The sequence below is a fragment of the Macrosteles quadrilineatus genome, unplaced genomic scaffold (assembly GCF_028750875.1).
Source record: "Macrosteles quadrilineatus isolate MER2022 unplaced genomic scaffold, UCM_ALF_1.0 Scaffold_1__1_contigs__length_201487025, whole genome shotgun sequence".
NCBI lineage: Eukaryota > Metazoa > Arthropoda > Insecta > Hemiptera > Cicadellidae > Macrosteles > Macrosteles quadrilineatus.
In genome coordinates, this window is record NW_026542594.1 from 130,432,988 (window position 1) to 130,453,858 (window position 20,871).

At 36.5% G+C, this 20,871-nt stretch overlaps 1 protein-coding gene across 2 annotated transcripts in view; it reads left to right on the plus strand.

Moving 5' to 3' along the window:
* LOC128984948 (G protein-coupled receptor kinase 2) overlaps window positions 1-20,871 on the plus strand; it is a 193,470-nt gene that overhangs the window by 108,117 nt on the left and 64,482 nt on the right. For both annotated transcript variants that reach the window (XM_054404321.1, XM_054404327.1), the window contains exon 7: window positions 9,713-9,859. In XM_054404321.1, coding sequence (XP_054260296.1) covers window positions 9,713-9,859 — 147 coding nt within the window. The remainder of the gene's footprint in view (window positions 1-9,712; window positions 9,860-20,871) is intronic.

Sequence of the window (20,871 nt, forward strand, 5' to 3'; positions counted from 1 at the left end):
CCGTTTGATAGGTAATAAAAAATTCTAAATAAAATCGTTTTTGGCATTTTTTCATAAAACCAGTCATTTTCGAGTAATTTGAGTTTAAAAGTTTTAAATGGCCGCCATTTTGAAATTTTAAATTGAATCGAGATGAACTTTTTTTATGACACGGGTCTCGTCTACCTTAACATACATACAAAGTTTCATAAAGATCGGTTGAAAATATTAAAAGGGGAAAATGTTTATGTAAAAAATACAAAATGACGGATATCTGGTTAACGAGCGATTTTGGAAAAAATGTTATTCCTGATTTTCTCTTTATTTTGACCCAAGAAATCACTAGGTAAAATATGTCCCCACCTTTTTTGAACACCCTGTATATATATTATTTATATAGGCCTATGTGTCCGTTAGCGTGATAACTCCACCAAAAATGATCCGATTTTGATGAAATTTGGTACAAACGTGTAAACCTGCGTTTATTCAAACGAGTTCGTGAACCAGCATAATCGGACTATGGGAACGGGGTTTTATGGGGTAAAAATTAATTTTTCCCATTTTTGACCCTAAAAACAAAAAAAAATCATAATTTCTCTCCAAACCATTTTGTAGAGCTTAAAAAAATTTATAATTTTGTATATTGAAGTGTTGTTGTATCCCCAACAATTACGGAGATAAAAAAAATGAACATTTAAAATTCCTATGTTATTCTTATGGAGTATAAATAAATTGTTGTAGTTTGCTTGTTTATGGATATATTTAAACCAAATTTGGAAATTTTGTTTATTTAATACTAAGCTATCGACATTGCAATAAAAAAACACATCTCAATATCTTCCCTCTAGCAGCAAACCTAGTTAATCGCTAAAATTAATGTTAATTAAATAGGAAATAAATCTGACAATTTTTAGGGAATATTTTAGTAGAAATCCAGCCAGGTAAATGGAAATTTGCTTAGTCTGCAGGTTTGCTGCGTCAAGGGTATTTTATATATGTATATCTATATATATAAAAGGCAAAGCCCTCACTGCCTGACTGACTCACTCATTCACTCACTCACTCACTCATCACTAATTCTCCCACTTCCCATTTTCCTAGGAGGCTTACATTTGGTACACTGATTCTTTAGGCATTAAATAGGAAATCTTAAGTTGTTTTTATTCTGATCGGACTCTCGGGCTCCGCCCCAGTAGCTCTGGAGTTTCCCATTTTAACCTTATGAGTACTCATATTTAAATGGAATTAATGAATCTTAACAGCTGTTTCAATTACACAAGTTGGTTCTGTTCTATGATGTTCAATAGCATTAAAGTTACAAGGATTACCAACAGGGTGGAGCACTATTATTTTTTTAAATTTATGACAACAGCTAATTTGCAACCAAAAGGTGCGTGAGCGTAGCGAACGTACTTCAACCTGGTGGCGAGTTAGCGTAGCGAACGAGCTAACCTGAAGGCAAGTGAGCGCAGCGAACGAGCTTCAACCTAAAGGTGAGTGAGCGTAGCGAACAAACTTCAACCAGGACGTGATTGAGCCATGCGAACAAGCTCACTAATGAAGTAAAACGGGGCAAAGCCCACGGGTACAGCTAGTATATATATATTAGGGGTCTGCGGTACAGCAAATTTAAGGTTGGTACGGGTTGGTAAAGTTGGTATTTGTGAACAAATCAGTAATTTCAAATCAGTAGCCTATCCTATGTAAATACTGTTATTTGATTGCCAAGCCAAGCCTATACATACATCCAGTCACAACTATAATAATAAGTAAATAATTAATTACCTAGGCTTATAGAAGTCCACTTTTAACCAAGGTATGGATAATTGTCTAGGCCTGTCCAGGAGTACAGTTACGATTACGATAAGTCGGGCTAATAGCCTAAACTCATATGCGTGTAAAATTACCAGTGTTGGGGAAGCTACTTTTAAAATGTAGCTAGCTACAGCTACTGCTACATTTTCAAAAAAGTAGCTTAGCTACAGCTACAGCTACATATCCAAATAAGTAGCTAGCTACAACTACAGCTACAATGAAATGTACAATGCTACAATTTTAGCTACTTTTTCAAATATATATTTTTTACCGTAGGATGTGTTTTATTTGGTACATTATTGCTGAAACTCTACTTGATGTAGTAAAATCAAATTGACTTTTTAGATGCTTTAACTGAATCCCTGTAACTAAACTTAAATTAGGTTTTTATTGAATCAACACAACATCTTACATCCTAGCTTAAAAATGGCTTCATAATGAACATTGAACACATAAGCATATTCAAATCTCATATGGCAGTCTACTCCACCATTTACTGGGTCTATACCGGGTTTAAATAAGGTTAAATATGGAGATTTCTTAACATTTCCAATTAAAAATAAACTGGATGTGTCGCCAGCCTAACGGTTAACATCTCGGACTTAGTATTCTCAAATCATTAGAAAGGGTTGGATGGTTGCCAATTAAAAAAGGGTTGAAAAACGTCAATAAAAAAAGCAACTGACATAACAAAAAATAAATATATGGCACTATTATAATAATGAATAGGCTAAAATAAATAACTATAATAATGGTACAATACCTCGTCAAGTAGTCCAAATGATGATTGAGGTTAGAAACCTACATGTTTCGCCGTAAATACGGCATCGTCAGGGTTACAAAAACGATGACTGCAGTCTACTACCTGCGCCGGGACCGTCCGTGTCGTGTGCGTGTGATAGGCCTATCAATGTCAATTAAATGTTTACTTTGTCTTTCCGTAATTAAATGTTCGTATCCGTGTATTTATTGTGTGCGTGTGACATCGATGTCTTCGTTTTTGTAACCCTGACAATGCCGTATTTACGGCGAAACATGTAGGTTTCTAACCTCAATCATCATTTGGACTACTTAACGAGGTATTGTACCATTATTATAGTCATATAAAGTAATCCAGGGGCCATCAACATGGAATAAAATAAATAGGCCTACAAAAATAATTTTTACTCAAACCTATCTAGCCTATATTGTTAAAACTTAACTAACCAAGCAAAGAGCCCTAAGATGACATCCTAAATAGCCTATAGACTTTTAGACGAATCCATAATAAACATCTCTTAACTTAGTTCCACTTTCATTCCATCAAAGTCTTAGTTAGGCCTATCACAAAGACTTAAAGTCGTACATGCAGTTCAAACACATCTTACATTTCATTAGACAATTCCCCTTTTCGTTTACTTTATTAAATTTTAAAAAATCTTCATATGCCGACCAAGGAAGGGCTTGTGATGAATCACAATCAGTAGCGGTTTGATGGACCAGCCTTTTCATCATTTGAAGATCCTGAAACTTTTAACTTGGTTTCCATTGAAAAACCAAGTTAAAACGATTGATTGGTACAAATTAAAAAATAATTTACAATTAATTGTAGTGTCAACTCCAACAGCTGTCAAACTCACAAACGTTCAATAGCCTGTAACTAGAGTTCTGTTCGTGGTTCTGTTCTAATAGTTTTGAAACGTTGTCTGCGTCGAGCGGTTAGGTCTGATAGAGTGGCCATAGAGTAGTGAATTAAAGGAATGAAAGTGAAAAATGTCTTTAACATCAACATAATCAATACTCTTTGGCCTCTGTGTCTATGCAAAACTGCAAAGAAAAATTATAAAACAGCCGCGTCTAGATTTTGGCTTCACACAAGTAGTTAAGCCTATTTTATTTTGAAACTTAAGTTCAAAAGACGTTAAGAGTAAGGTTGTGATAAAAATCACTAGTTCAAGAAATATATAAGTAGCGAGGAAAGTAGTTAATATTCCGCTACAACTACTTAAAAAAAGTAGCTCGCTACTGCCCTAGCTACAAAATTTGAAAAGTAGCGTAGCTACAGCTAACGCTACAAAAAAAGTAGCGCGCTACTGTAGCGTCGCTACTTGTAGCGCGCTACTTCCCAACACTGAAAATTACTAACTTCAGTTGTTATAACTAAGCTTTCCTGTAATATAAAAAAAAACTCCATCTATTTTCCCGTAGTTAAAAGAATTATTATACATTCAACAGCACAGGATATTGGCATTTTGATGTCAGGACGTAATTTACAACCCAAAGGTTTTACACATACACCGTGCAGGATCAATAACTTTAATTTAATGTCATAGCTCAATTCAGAAAAGTATTTTCTAATTATAGCCTATTTAATAATTGTTATGTATTTTATTTAATCTTGCTGTCATTCATTATGAGGAATATATGTATAATATTTAATTCCTTCATTCACTGTACCGCAATTCATTCGGTTCTAATGGCAAACAGCCGGGAGATTCAAATTCAAATAGTTTATTGCCATTAAGTATACATGTCATAGAATAGGCCAGGTAGTACGGTGCAATTAGACCTAAACCGGGACATCAAAAAAAAAAGTTTCAAACCAGTGCCAAATTGTTGAATACACTTCCCTCAATATGTAAAAAAAAGTTACACTGATTTGAGTGTCGGGTTTGGGGGGGAGGGGGTGAAAATGGGGTGAAAATAGGACTTTTTTTACTTTTTTGCAAATACCTCAAAAACTGTGAGTTTTTCTTAAAATACAATGAATTACAAAAATAATCTACATTAAATTTCGAACAAAATGATACCATACAATACCTATCTACAATGAACGGTTCAGGAGATATTGAGGGGTAAATGTGATTTTTTCTTAAAATTCTAAAAAAAAATTGTTTTTTAAATGGAGAAAACCCATGGACACCCATAAAAAAAGTTTCTATTGAGTGCCAAATTGTTCAATATACCTCCCTTAATATGTGTAAAAAAGTTACACTGATTTGAGTGTCGGATTTGGGAAGTAGGGTTTAAAGAAAATGGGGTGAAAATAGGACTTTTTTTACTTTTTTGCAAATACCTCAAAAACGGCGAGTTTTTCTTAAAATACAATTAATTACAAAAATAATCTACATTAAATTTCAAACAAAATGATACCATACAATACCTATCTACTATGAACGGTTCAGGAAATTTTGGGGGGTAAATGTGATTTTTTCTTAAAATTCTAAAAAAATTGTTTTTTAAATGGAGAAAAACCATGGACACCCATAGAAAAGGTTTCTAATGAGTGCCAAATTGTTCAATAGACCTCCCTTAATATGTGTAAAAAAGTTACACTGATTTGAGTGACGGATTTGGGAAGTAGGGTTTAAAGAAAATGGGGTGAAAATAGAACTTTTTTACTTTTTTGCAAATACCTTTAAAAACGGCGAGTTTTTCTTAAAATACAATGAATTACAAAAATAATCTACATTAAACTTCGAACAAAATGATACCATACAATACCTATCTACAATAATTGGTTCAGGAGATATTGAGGGGTAAATTTGATTTTTTCTTAAAATTCTACAAAAATTGTTTTTTAAATGGAGAAAACCCATGGACACCCATAAATTATCTTAATCCAATAAAGAATTTTAAAATGGTGGCCATTTAAATATTTTAAATTTAAATTGCAAAAAAGGCAATTTTTATGAAAAATGTAATGAAAACTTTTATTTAGGTTTTAAAATTCCCTATCAAACGACACCAAGCTCAATAAGATTGAATAAAAATAACTAAATTATAACTATTTTTGGTTGTAAAATTATTAAGATCAAGGCTTCGCTATTCAGGTTTGCCTCATTTTACAACTAAAAATCGATGATATTTCATTTTTTTTATTTTCATCATTTTAAAAGCTAAATGAAGTTCATAAAATTAGTCATTTTTTGCAATTTAAATTTAAAAACATTTAAATGGCCGCCATTTTTAAATTTTTAATTGGATTAAGATCATTCTTTTTCTAACGAGAGTCTATTTTACCTCAACATACATACCAAGTTACATAATGATCGGTTAAAAAATTCAAAGATAAAATACTGTTTATGTGTAAAAAACAAAATGACAAATATCTAGTTAACGAAGTGATTTTGGGAAATAATTTATTCTTGATTTTCTTATTATTTTGACCCATAGAACCATTTTCTGGAGTTTGGCTGTTCTTACGGGACACCCTGTAGGATGTCTCACGTAAAGTGAACCAATAGCGTTGAAACTCACCTTTTTTATTATGAGTTATAGAGTTGACTTCTTATGGAGCACTCCCCTTTACTTTTTAGATGTTTTTTGGGATGATTTCCAATTTTAAAAATATGTTTGCCATTTTCCAATATGGCTGACAACTTTGTTATTTCTTATGGAACACCCTGTGGTTTATGATTGTTTTATAATTCAAATGCAATTTTAAGACATTTTTAATTTTGACATTTTCTCTTAAAAACTACTCATTTGGGAGTTACAACGTAACGTGTTACACTTATGGAAAAAAGGCTTGCTGTATACATTCCGCATCCTGTAGCTCATATACGAATAAGTTTATAGAGAATATGCAAAGAACAAAAAAGAGTTAAAATCGCATTTATATCTTAAACAGACCATGAAATACAGAAGGTTCCAATATTAAAGGTAGCTGCCATTTTGGAAAATGGTGGCAATTTTTTTTACAAGGAAATCAATATTTTTATCGTATTTTATTATTTTATTAGAATGTAGTTGAAATTTTTACAACCGTTCATAGTTGATAGGTATTGTAAATATGATTGTGTTTGAAATTCAATAAAGATTTTTTTTTGTAATTCATTATATAAAAAAAGCACCCTTTACGAGCCTCCCTTTTTGAAAAGCCCTCCTACCAAATCAGAGACTCAAATCAGTGTGACTTTATTACACATATTAAGGGAGGTCTATTGAATAAATTAGCACTCATTAGGAGATTTTTATGGGTATCCATAGTTTTCATGAATTTAAAACAAACAACTTTTTTAGAATTAAAAGAAGAAAATCACATTTACCCCTCAATATCTCCTTACCCGTAAATGGTAGATAGGTATTGTATGGTATCATCTTGTTCTAAATTTAATTTAGATTACTGTATTTTTGTAATTCATTGTATTTTAAGAAATACGCACCATTTTTGAGGTATTTGCAAAAAAGTAAAAAAAGTCCTATTTTCACCCCATTTTCTTTAAACCCTACTTCCCAAATCCGACACTCAAATCAGTGTAACTTTTTTACACATATTAAGGGAGGAATATTGAACAATTTGGCACTCATTAGAAACTTTTTTTATGAGTGTCCATGGTTTTTCTCCATTTAAAAACAATTTTTTTGAATTTTTAGAAAAAATCACATTTACCCCCCAATATTTCCGGAACCGTTCATAGTAGATAGGTATTGTATGGTATCATTTTGTTCGAAATTTAATGTAGATTATTTTTGTAATTCATTGTATTTTAAGAAAAACTCACCTTTTTTGAGGTATTTGCAAAAAAGTAAAAAAGTCCTATTTTTACCCCATTTTCACCCCCTCCCCCCCAAACCCGACACTCAAATCAGTGTAACTTTTTTTTACATATTGAGGGAAGTGTATTCAACAATTTTGCACTGGTTTGAAACTTTTTTTTTGGATGTCCCGGTTTGCTCTTTTTTTAAGCTAATTGCACTGTACTAAGGTCAATGGAGATAATATGCAATTCAAAGTACAATGTACAGAGTAAAGTGTAAATGATGAACATGCTATACTAATAAACTAATAATACTGGTTTTTTATACAAAAGTATTTGAGATGTATTATAATGATGGCAATAATACTGCTAATATATTAAAATAATTAGGGCTAAAATTGGCAGTAAGATACAGCTTAAAACTAGGGATGGTCAAGTCTCGAAATTTCGGGAAATTTTCGGGAAATTTTAAATCTTGTTACACGAGACGAGACTTCTTTTTGGCCGAGATTTTAATCGAGACAAGAATAAAAAAAAAAAAAAAAAAAACTTAAAAACGCCTGCAGAAAGTCAATGCAATACCCGCAATACAGGAGCGTGTTGTAGTTGCGTTTCCTTTGCGAAGGCGTTCTTATTTAATTAATTCTTTAAATGTAAATATTACTTTAATTATTTTAATAATATTACTTTAATAACATTTGAGAAGTTTTGTTAAGTGTAAGCAGTGTGAGGAATGTTTTATTACTATAAAAAGTCAAAACAAGTAACTATTTTATAAAAATTAATATTGCTTTTATTTTATGATTTATTTTATTTTTGGATAAGTTGAACTCTATCCTAACTGATATCACTTTGTTTCCTAATCGTGGGCATTTTTAATAAGTTAGGCGTAATTAATAAAAAAATTGTATGCTGATGTTTTTAATAAAAGATTGTAAATATTCTTGCCTATTATCATTATTTTTGTATTTAAACAGTTATCGCAAGTCACTCATGTTAATTTTGGAGTTCCGCAAGGTTCAATTTTGGGCCCCATCTTATTTCTAATACTTATGAATGATCTATCTGTTAATGTTTCTTGTAGTGATGTCACAATCTATGCAGACGACACAACACTGTTTTGTAGCCACAGTGACTTAGGGCAGTTGCACTGCCTATCAGAAAAGGCCTTAGGTGAATCGACAGAATGGTTCTCTGCAAATGGCTTGCTTTTAAATGTTGACAAAACTGACAATTTATTGGTTTCAACCCATGACATCTGTGATTTTAGTTCTGTTAAGCTTTTAGGTATATATATTGACAATAGGCTGTCTTGGCAGCATCATATTGATTTTCTCTGTACAAGGTTATCCAGAGTCAAATGTTTATTAGGCAGTTTAAGGAATCATGTCACTAATAGCTATTTGAAATTAGCCTATTTTGCATTTTTTGGGAGCATCATAAGATTTGGTATTGTGATTTGGGGTAATGGAGTAGGTATTGGTAAGGTGTTATTAAAACAGAAAAAAGTCATTAGAATTGTTACTGGTGCCAAAAGATTAGACCATTGTAAATCCCTGTTCATAGAATCTAGTATATTAACTGTTGTAAATCTGTATATTTATGAAGTCTACATTTTTGTGAAAAAGAACTCAAACAAACATGTTTTAAGAGGAAATGTCCATAGCCACTTAACTAGGAATAGAAATTTTATTGATGTAAGTAGAGTAAGACTGTCTAGATCTCAAAACTATCATACCCACTTGGGGATCAAAATATTTAACATGTTTCCAGTTGATTTTCGTGCATTGCCCTTAAATGAATTTTCAAAAAAACTGCTCTCTTGGTGTAAAGCTAATCCTATGTACAAGTTAAGTGATTTCTTCAATTTACAATTTGTAAACAAAGACTTAAATTTTATAGTTGTTTATAAATAATGTTTCTATTGTTTTGATTGACGATGTCTATTGTAATTCTTGTGAATTAATTAATGACTAATAAACTTGTCTATTGTCTATTGTCTACTAGACATTCTATAATTGTTCTGTTCTTTATTTTGCTGTATAATGTTTAGCAATTTATTTGTTTGAGTAAAAGTTAGATAAAGCTGTGATTTTAAACGTTAAAGAGTTTTTATTACTAAACCAAGGTTAATGACGGAACATAATTAATTATCATGATTGCGCAATAGCCTACTAATTGTATTTGTATGATGTAATATGCAAATTATCACATTAAAGTCCATTTATACAGTTGGTATTAGGCGCTGTTTATGAGTTGGACATAACTGTTTTATGTCATGTTGGATTAACCGTGGCTATCAGTTATCCGTGGTCTGTTCAAAATACAGTTTTACTACCTTTTTATGTCAATAAACACGTTCCTCTGATAATCCGACATTTTTGCTATTCCGACCATGCTCCCGGTCCCGTAGGTGACGGGTTAGCAAGGTTCTACTGTATGTATGTTTTTTTTAGGTGAGTTTAGCTTATGCCTATGAGACGAAGGATGCATTATGTCTGGTACTCACCATAATGAATGGAGGGGATCTTAAGTTTCACATCTATAACATGGGTGGAGAACCAGGATTTGACATCCCACGAGCTCGCTTCTATGCTGCTGAGGTAGGTGCTGTTGCTACTAATTATCAAACTAACTGAGAGTGTATGTAGCATGGTAATTGGAATGATTTGCCGTTGATATTTTAGGTCAGTGTTTCCCAACCGGTGTGCCGTGGCACACTGGTGTGCCGGTAGGCCCCTGTAGGTGTGCCGCGAAATTTGAAGTAGTTAAAAAATGTTTGATGTCGTAATAGAGGTGCTTTAAGTGCAGTTGCGCGTTCATGAGAACACGATATTTTGTATAGAATTACTTGTCAGTGTTGAATCCATGTTTCCAATTTTGAAAAGTCTGCGTCTGTTTGAAGGAAATATAAAAAAAGTACTTCTCATCCCTTGATATTTCAAACATTATTGCCACCAGGACTGATTACATATTATATGATAGGTTCCGTACCTTTTTATTCCTTGTCCAGTCCTTAAAATAGTCAAGGGTGACTAGTTTCGGGTCATAAATGACCCTTTTCAAACCCATGTCATCAAATTGATTGGTCCAAAAATCTGATAGAAGTCTTCGTTATAAGATACAAATACACGTCATCTTGTTGATTAAGCATTAAGTTCAACATAAAAAATTACATTCAACATTAAACATAAAGTTCACACATTTTTAACACAAAATACATTTAATGAAGGTAGCCGGCCACATTTATAAGGGACACACTGACGCAGGTAGCACGGCGGACACGACTGTGGTCATGATATTTTTGTAGAAAAGTGTGCCGTGACTACAAACGTGTTCTAGTTAGTATGCCCTGAACGAAAAAAGGTTGGTAAACACTGTTTTAGATTGTAATTAACATAGGCTTAAATAAGTGTAATTTCATCATGGAAAGACTTTTAATCATAAGTGTAAAAGGATGTCTATGGATGTTGATATTACCTTTATAAAACAAGATGTTCTCAGGCTTGCAGTCTCTGTACACCAGTCCCCGCGTAATGCAAGTGTTCTATACCACACAGTTCTGAGACATCTTGTTGTAAAAGTGTATCTTTGGATTCTTATATTACAGTAGTCAATGTTATGGTTGGCAGGTGTTGTGTGGCCTAGAACACTTGCATTACCAGGGTCTGGGGTACAGAGACTGCAAGCCTGAAAACATCTTGTTGTAAAAGTTTATCTTTGGATGGTTATATTACAGTAGTAGATGTTATGGTTGATATGTGCTATGTGGCCTAGAACACTTGCATTACCAGGGTCTGGTGTACAGAGACTGCAAGCCTGAAAACATCTTGTTTATCTTTGGATGGTTATATTACATTAGTAGATGTTATGGTTGACAGGTGCTGTGTGGCCTAGAACATCTGCATTACCAGGGACTGGTGTACAGAGACTGCAAGCCTGAGAACATCTTGTTGTAAAAGTTTATCTTTGGATGGTTATATTACAGTAGTAGATGTTATGGTTGACAGGTGCTGTGTGTCCTAGAACACTTGCATTACCAGGGACTGGTTGGTGTACAGAGACTGCAAGCCTGAGAACATCTTGTTGTAAAATTTTATCTTTGGATGGTTATATTACAGTAGTAGATGTTATGGTTGACAGGTGCTGTGTGGCCTAGAACACTTGCATTACCAGGGACTGGTGTACAGAGACTGCAAGCCTGAGAACATCTTGTTGTAAAAGTTTATCTTTGGATGGTTATATTACAGTAGTAGATGTTATGGTTGACAGGTGCTGTGTGGCCTAGAACACTTGCATTACCAGGGACTGGTGTACAGAGACTGCAAGCCTGAGAACATCTTGTTGTAAAAGTTTATCTTTGGATGGTTATATTACAGTAGTAGATGTTATGGTTGACAGGTGCTGTGTGGCCTAGAACACTTGCATTACCAGGGACTGGTGTACAGAGACTGCAAGCCTGAAAACATCTTGTTGTAAAAGTTTATCTTTACAGTAGTAGATATTATGGTTGACAGGTGCTGTGTGGTCTAGAACACTTGCATTACCAGGGACTGGTGTACAGAGACTGCAAGCCTGAGAATATCTTGTTGTAAAAGTTTATCTTTGGATGGTTATATTACAGTAGTAGATGTTATGGTTGACAGGTGCTGTGTGGCCTAGAACATCCTGCATTACCAGGGTCTGGTGTACAGAGACTGCAAGCCTGATAACATCTTGTTGTAAAAGTTTATCTTTGGATGGTTATATTACAGTAGTAGATGTTATGGTTGACAGGTGCTGTGTGGCCTAGAACATCTGCATTACCAGGGACTGGTGTACAGAGACTGCAAGCCTGAGAACATCTTGTTGTAAAATTTTATCTTTGGATGGTTATATTACAGTAGTAGATGTTATGGTTGACAGGTGCTGTGTGGCCTAGAACATCCTGCATTACCAGGGTCTGGTGTACAGAGACTGCAAGCCTGATAACATCTTGTTGTAAAAGTTTATCTTTGGATGGTTATATTACAGTAGTAGATGTTATGGTTGACAGGTGCTGTGTGGCCTAGAACATCCTGCATTACCAGGGTCTGGTGTACAGAGACTGCAAGCCTGATAACATCTTGTTGTAAAAGTTTATCTTTGGATGGTTATATTACAGTAGTAGATGTTATGGTTGACAGGTGCTGTGTGGCCTAGAACACTTGCATTACCAGGGTCTGGTGTACAGAGACTGCAAGCCTGAGAACAACTTATTGTAAAAGTTTATCTTTGGATGGTTATATTACAGTAGTAGATGTTATGGTTGACAGGTGCTGTGTGGCCTAGAACATCCTGCATTACCAGGGTCTGGTGTACAGAGACTGCAAGCCTGATAACATCTTGTTGTAAAAGTTTATCTTTGGATGGTTATATTACAGTAGTAGATGTTATGGTTGACAGGTGCTGTGTGGCCTAGAACACTTGCATTACCAGGGTCTGGTGTACAGAGACTGCAAGCCTGAGAACAACTTATTGTAAAAGTTTATCTTTGGATGGTTATATTACATTAGTAGATGTTATGGTTGACAGGTGCTGTGTGGTCTAGAACACTTGCATTACCAGGGACTGGTGTACAGAGACTGCAAGCCTGAGAACATCTTGTTGTAAAAGTTTATCTTTGGATGGTTATATTACAGTAGTAGATGTTATGGTTGACAGGTGCTGTGTGGCCTAGAACACTTGCATTACCAGGGTCTGGTGTACAGAGACTGCAAGCCTGAGAACAACTTGTTGTAAAAGTTTATCTTTGGATGGTTATATTAAGTATATTTATGTATTTGGATGTATATTTATGTATTTGGTATTAGTATTGTATTAGTATATTTATGTATTTGGATGGAAGAAGCTATAGAGAATGTGATTGTGTAATAAAGTATTTTCATTCAGGTGACTTTTAAATAGTGAATTTTCATTTAATAATACCGTACTAAGAAAGATTTCTAATTAATAATTCCACCGGGCTATATTTTCTAATTAATTAATCAAGAACTTTATGTCACTTGACTTCTACGAGTGGATGACTAAGCCTAGTGTCGCCACTTCAGATTTTTGAGAGAGACTATTTTATAGATAAAAGATTCATATATAGGCTTTTATTGATTTTTCTTACAGAATGAGACTACTAGAACAATAAAGTGTTTTTAAAAGTTCAATTAGGGCTAGAAAATATATCAAAAACAGTATTTTAATTATCTGATCTTGATCCAAGATGGCAGACTCTCAAACTTCAACATTATAGTACCCATGAATAGCCAACACTCAGGGTGTCTAGTAGTCGGGAAAATCGGGAAAGTCGGGAATTAGTATTGAATTTCAAAATGGTCTTGAAAAGTCGGGATTTAGTCTTAAATTTGATTTCAAAGTCGGGAATTTTCATGATTTTGCCGCGATCGTCGTCTTGCGTTTACGTAACTGCGAAAGCCCATGATGATGATGTCTACACGGCCTCGGGAAATGTTCACGATTTTGCCGCGATGGTGGACGACGACGATGACGTTTCCGTGACCGCGGCAGATGACGATGACGTTTCCGTGACCGCGGGAGACGACGATGATGTCTACACGGCCGCGGGAAATTTACATGATTTTGCCGTGATCGCGGACGACGACTATAACGTTTCTGTGACCGCGGGAGATGACGGTGATGTCTAAACAGCCGCGGGAAATGTTCATGATTTTGCCGCGATCGCGGACGACGACGATGATATCTGCTCGGCCGCGGGAAATGTTCATGACATGATTTTGTCGCGATCGCGGGAGATGACGATGACGTTTCCGGGACCGCGGGAGATGACGATGACGTTTCCGTGACCGCGGGAGACGACGATGATGTCTACACGGCCGCGGGAAATTTACATGATTTTGCCGTGATCGCGGACGACGACTATAACGTTTCTGTGACCGCGGGAGATGACGGTGATGTCTAAACAGCCGCGGGAAATGTTCATGACATGATTTTGTCGCGATCGCGGGAGATGACGATGACGTTTCCGGGACCGCGGGAGATGACGATGACGTTTCCGTGACCGCGGGAGACGACGATGATGTCTACACTGCCGCGGGAAATGTTCATGATTTTGTCGCGATCGCGGGAGATGACGATGACGTTTCCGGGACCGCGGGAGATGATGATAACGTTTCCGTGACCGCGGGAGACGACGATGATGTCTACACTGCCGCGGGAAATGTTCATGATTTTGTCGCGATCGCGGGAGATGACGATGACGTTTCCGTGACTGTGGGAGACGACGATGACGTTTCCGGGACCGCGGGAGACGACGATGATATCTGCTCGGCCGCGGGAAATGTTCATGATTTTTTCGCGATCGCGGACGACGACGATGACGTTTCCGTGACCGCGGGAGATGACGAGGACGTTTCCGGGACCGCGGGAGACGACGATGATATCTGCTCGGCCGCGGGAAATGTTAATGATTTTTTCGCGATCGCGGACGACGACGATGACGTTTCCGTGACCGCGGGAGATGACGATGACGTTTCCGTGACCGCGGGAGATGATGTTGATGTCTACACTGGCGCGGGAAATGTTCATGATTTTGTCGCGATCGCGGGAGATGACGATGACGTTTCCGTGACTGTGGGAGACGACGATGACGTTTCCGGGACCGCGGGAGACGACGATGATATCTGCTCGGCCGCGGGAAATGTTCATGATTTTTTCGCGATCGCGGACGACGACGACGACGTTTTCGTGACCGCGGGAGATGACGATGACGTTTCCGTGACCGCGGGAGATGATGTTGATGTCTACACTGGCGCGGGAAATGTTCATGATTTTGTCGCGATCGCGGGAGATGACGATGACGTTTCCGTGACTGTGGGAGACGACGATGACGTTTCCGGGACCGCGGGAGACGACGATGATATCTGCTCGGCCGCGGGAAATGTTCATGATTTTTTCGCGATCGCGGACGACGACGATGACGTTTCCGTGACCGCGGGAGATGACGATGACGTTTCTGTGACCGCGGGAGATGACGATGACGTTTTCGGGACCGCGGGATGATGTCTACACCGACGCGGGAAATGTTCATGATTTTGCCGTGATCGCGGACGACGACGATCACGTTTCTGTAACCGCTGCAGTCAATGATGATGTCTAAACGTAGGGTACGCGGAAGATTTCATGATAAAAAAAAAACAAATTTGCTAGTTAGAATTTTTTATTGCTGCATTATTTCTTTACTTGAAAACACGACATTATCATATTACTACTTTATGACAAAGACAGGGGTTGGTGTAGTATTATTTAGAAAATTTGGTTAAGCTAAAAAAATTGGTATCGGTATCAAGAATTGAGAATCGATACAATTTGGTATCAACACCTACTAATGTTGAAAAAACTTGTCTTAAAAAATCTGGAATTAGTCTTGAAAAGTCTGGAATTAGTCTTGAATTTTGTAATGGAAATAAACTAGACACCCTGAGCACTAATTACAACAGACCTACAGAGTATGTACTCACTCTAATAGACACTTAAATTAGACCTGCAACACAGTCTATGTTATTTCTAATAGACCTGCTAGTACAGTCTGTGCTGTTTCTAATAGACCTGCTAGTACAGTCTGTGCTGTTTCTAATAGACCTGCTAGTACAGTCTGTACCACAATAGACCTACAAAACAGTTGACACTGTTTCAATGATGAAATTTAATTTAATAATTGCTAGGCCTGACCTGCCAGGATTAGTGAGCTTAATTGTTTCTCGTAGGCTAGTTATTGTTGTTAATTATATGGTTTATCGCCAAGTGGTGAGTGGACAATAAACGTTTTGTTTCTATAACTCATAGACCTAATTCATAGCGCTTCAATGTCCATTTTCATAAGCATACTATTTAAAAATATGCATTATTGTAAGCACGTCATTAAGATAGGTTAGGTTTTCGGCAAGATATGAAATTCGCGCATGGGCATTGAGGGATCAGGTTTGCAGCTGTAGGCAGGACTGAGGGAATTTAGTGGTATTCTCTGCGGGAGTTGACGTTTAGCCAAAAAAGCGTGTCTGCGCCATCCAGCGGCAAATGCTAGAACTACTACAAGCTACTGTTTACCCCTGCTTGTGCAAATGTGAATAGGTTAGGCCCATCTGTTTTGCATATTGCTCAAGAGAAACGTGCAGGAGCTACTGAATGACGGGAACTAAGACGCGCCGAGGGCGTGGGAATCTACTACGAGAAGCAGAGAAAGACCTAAAAATTTAAATGGAGAACTTGTTAATGGGGAAGTGATTGATATTGCTATGAATCTACGAAGTACTCTTTCCACTATATCAGATAAATACACAAGTGATGCCATTGTTGACCTGATTCCAAACATCACTGGTATTCTAAATAAACTAGATGTGACCATAACATCGAATAAGGAGCTAAAAGAAAACCTTACTCAGCTTTCAGAACAATAAAATCTGTTAGAAAAACTCCTGGAAAATGATAAAATCAAAAGAAAAGAAAACATTAATGACACCCTGTGTTACGAGGAGAAAACAGAGGAAGATATGAAGTTATTGAAACTCCAAATCGATGACCTGTGAGCTAGTCAGGAAAAACTTAAAGAAGAACTAAAGAATAAAAATGCTATAATTTATTTGATTCAAGCTGACAATCATAATTTACATGAAATAAATAAAAATACCTGCGAATCACTTCCATCTTTGACCTCATCTAAGCACAACTTTATCACACCGAAACATACAGTAAAGCCTAGTAACCTATCAATATAATCAAACCCAACTACAACAAACAACAGTTTTTCAGCCCTAGCAACGGATTGTCCTCAACAACTCGCACCTTGCGGTGAACTGATCCACGTCCAGGCTCAAGTCCATAGACCAGCATCACCTTCTAACGTGCCAAAAAACAAACACCAAAGAACCCCAGACCCCGCACCGGTTGACACCAAGAAGAAAAAGAAGATTACAATACTGGCAGACAGTCACGGAAAGGAGCTAGCTAAATACCTAAAGGAGTTGGAAGATGAATACAACGTCTTTGTATATGCTAAATCCGGAGCCAAGATTAAGCATGTTATTTATGACGGATCTAACATGATGAAAAATTTTAATGAAGATGATTTCATAATAATACTGGCCGGTACAAATGACCTACATCACAACGAACCAGCCCAATTCACTATTGCTCAGGGGATAAATTCACTGTTATCGCTTACACTTAAAGCCAACATAATAATAAACAGTGTACCCTATCATTATGACAACCCATCACTCAACGAAAAAATATTTTTTACGAACTGCTGTATATTAAAAAAGTGAAGTGTTACAATGGAGGACTTAAATTGGCTTACCAAGATATTAATAGCAATCTAACTAGGACCGACTATACAAAGCACGGACTCCACCTCAACCGACATGGGGAACAACGCTTAGGCAATCTGATCACAAGATTTATAAGACAAAGTAACAAGCAGTCGCCAAGTTTGACTTCGACTCCAGTAGACATCTCAAATTCAGCACATAAAGATATTCCATCTGTCGACAAAAGAGCTCCCATTCCCATGAAAATATCTAATGATATTACTGATGTCATTGATGTCTACCCTGAAGTATCGTCCAAACATTCATCTGAAGCGTCCACCCCGGCCTCATCAGTTTGGCAAACTCCTGGCCTGAGCCTGACCTTGCCCGACCATCCCTCATCTCCAGAACCACATTGCAGCACCACTTTGACCCGGTCAATGGACGAGTTTCCTCCTCTGCGGACTTCGTCAACAACAGAAATGTCTCCCACGTCACTCAGATAAACAGCAAGAAGGTTATCAACCACGGGCAATGACGCTGGAGATTCCTCAGGATCATCGGACGTGGCAGTGCCAGCCCAGCGATGTGAAGGAGAGACTACCAACTCGCAAGTTAATCCTTGTAATAATTTTTTAGGGCCATGTCTTTCACCCCTGGGGAATACTTAGAATCTGTTAAAGAATTTGAAATCTTACACCAGAATATGCAAATTGCAACTAACAAAATAGATGAATTGTTTTTTCTAACAAATGAGCTAAAGCCTTCAGTTTTTGTCGCCTCTGAGCATGGTTTTACCGATAATACTTTGGATTTCTTTAAAACTAATGACTATGAGTTAGCTGAGTCGTATCAGCGCAAACATCACAGAGGTGGTGGGATATCTGTTTTTGTTAAAAATGGATTAAAATATAAACCACTCTCTCTAAATAAATTTGCTTTTGATCTTAATTTTGAATTGAGTGGAATTGAAGTAAATCTCAGTAAAATAGGAATTGTCAATATTATAGGTATTTATAGATCCCCTAGTAGTAAGGCAGAGATATTTTTTGAGCATTTTGATAGTAAATTATGTAAGTTAGTGTCTAAGCAGAAATTATTTGTACTTGTAGGGGACTTTAATATAGACGTCCTGAACAAAAATGACCCTGTGACTAAACAGTTTCAGGACATACTCATGACCAATTCACTCCAATGGTCGGTGGACTCACCTACCCGTGTGACTGCCACCATTACAACTGCCATTGATAACGTCGTCACCAACGTGCCCAATAGTCATGTTACTGTAATTGAAACTGCTATATCTAACCACTTTGCTCAGGAGACGATTATTGGAGGATGTTTACCGGAACTTAACCCCCCTTTTAGCATATCTCCCATATAGGGAATAAGCTATTACTGTGTAGGTCTCATGGTAAGACCTAGACCCGGGACCGATTTACTTTTGTTCGTTTTGAGGTCCCCAGAGACCAAAAACACCATCCGTTCAAATCTATATATATAATTCTGTAAGACCATATTTTTACCAGAAAATTGTGGACGTCTGGTAAGTCGCAGAAAAGTGGGAGGGGTCTTAAATTAAAGGTCTTGACCCCAGGGACTCGGGAAAAATTGCAGAATTCCCATAAAGTTACCAGAAAACGAGATATAACGTAAAATATCCACCATAAGAAATGCATGGGGACTGAAAAACGTCTGCATTCTATCAGCTGTTACTTTTTTATTTGCAATGTTTACATTTATTCCGAAAATCAATGTTGGTAAATAATGTTTCAAAATGAATTGTGTTTATTTTTTTGTTTTCCGTTTTTATAATGAGTGAGGTAACTAGACAGGTTAGGGGAAGACCTGCAAGACGTGGAAGAGTGTCCAGGAAATCAACAGACTTTAAGAAATGCAAAAGAGAACGTCATGTAGGGCCTAACTGTGAAAGAAATCCAGAAGCTGTTTTACAATCTGTCTTTAGAAGAACGCTGGAAAATGAGTTGAGTTGTTTCTCACAATCTAGGTCCTCTTAAAGCACTTGCATTTATTGTGGCGCATTTCACTTCGCAGAGGAGGCCACAAATGGACATTTCAACGCATGTTGCCACAATGGACAAGCCAAAACCACAAGTAAATGACGAACTGTTTTACATGATTCAAACTTCATAAAAAACATAAGGCAATACAACAGTGCAATGGCTATTGCGTCGCTTTCCGCTACACAAAAAGAGATTCCGGGAAATGGGCCTAACTGTCTTAAAATTCAGGGACAAATTCATAGATGTATTTCTGACTTACCACCGCCAAATGGGGAGTTGCCTTCATAATAATTAATAATAATTTTAACCTTTACATTTGGTTCTCAAAATGGAAACTATAACAGAATTCAAGATTACAAAACAAATCTTCAATTTTAAATTAGAAAAGTTGTGCATTGTTTGGCTGTATGATTTCAGCTCTGATTCGTCGCTCTCCGGGCTCAGGCCAACCGTGTGCACGTTTCAATTGGTAATATGTTGTGTTATTGATTTAAGACCAAATAAAATATAAATTTAATCACAAAATCATTATTTTACAATTGTAGGCTATTTAATTGACACATTAGAAGCAACTAATATACGACTCCAACGGAAGGAAAACCAAGATATAAAACAAGAAACACTGTTAATTTTAAGTAACATAAAATTAATAATTTTAGAAACATATTTAGAATATTTGTCTTTTTATATATGGTTTTTTATTGTAGTCTAAATTAGGGGCTATGGCCCCTACAGGCCACTAGTTCATATATACAGGGTGAATAAAAAGTCAAGACCCCCCCCCCCCCCATCTAATATTTTTCCAAGTAAATATACAGAGATATCCTTTTGGGGGTCGTGCTATCTTAGCAGGAATTTTCATTTTATGATTTTGAAATTTTTGAGTGTCCCCCAAAAGGGGGATTCGGGGGGTAACTCAAATATTTTAAATGTAAACCCCCTTCAAGTGACACCTCATTTTGAAGTGTTTACAAAAACTTAAAGAATGGTGAAAACTAGAGGTCGCTATCTCTTCTCCATCCAAAATGGTAGCCCGTAAAATGTTGTGGAAAATCAATGGTAAAATTAGTTCGTAATGGTAATATTGGCTACCATCTTGGATAAAAAAGAGATAGCGAACTCTGATTTTCATCATTCTTTAAGTTTTTGTAAACACTTCAAAATGAGGTGTCACTTGATGGGGGTTTACATTGAAAAGTTTTTAGTTGCCCCCCAAATCCCCCCTTTTGGGGGGACACTCAAAAATTTTAAATGTAAACCCCCATCAAGTGACACCTCATTTTGAAATATTTACAAAAA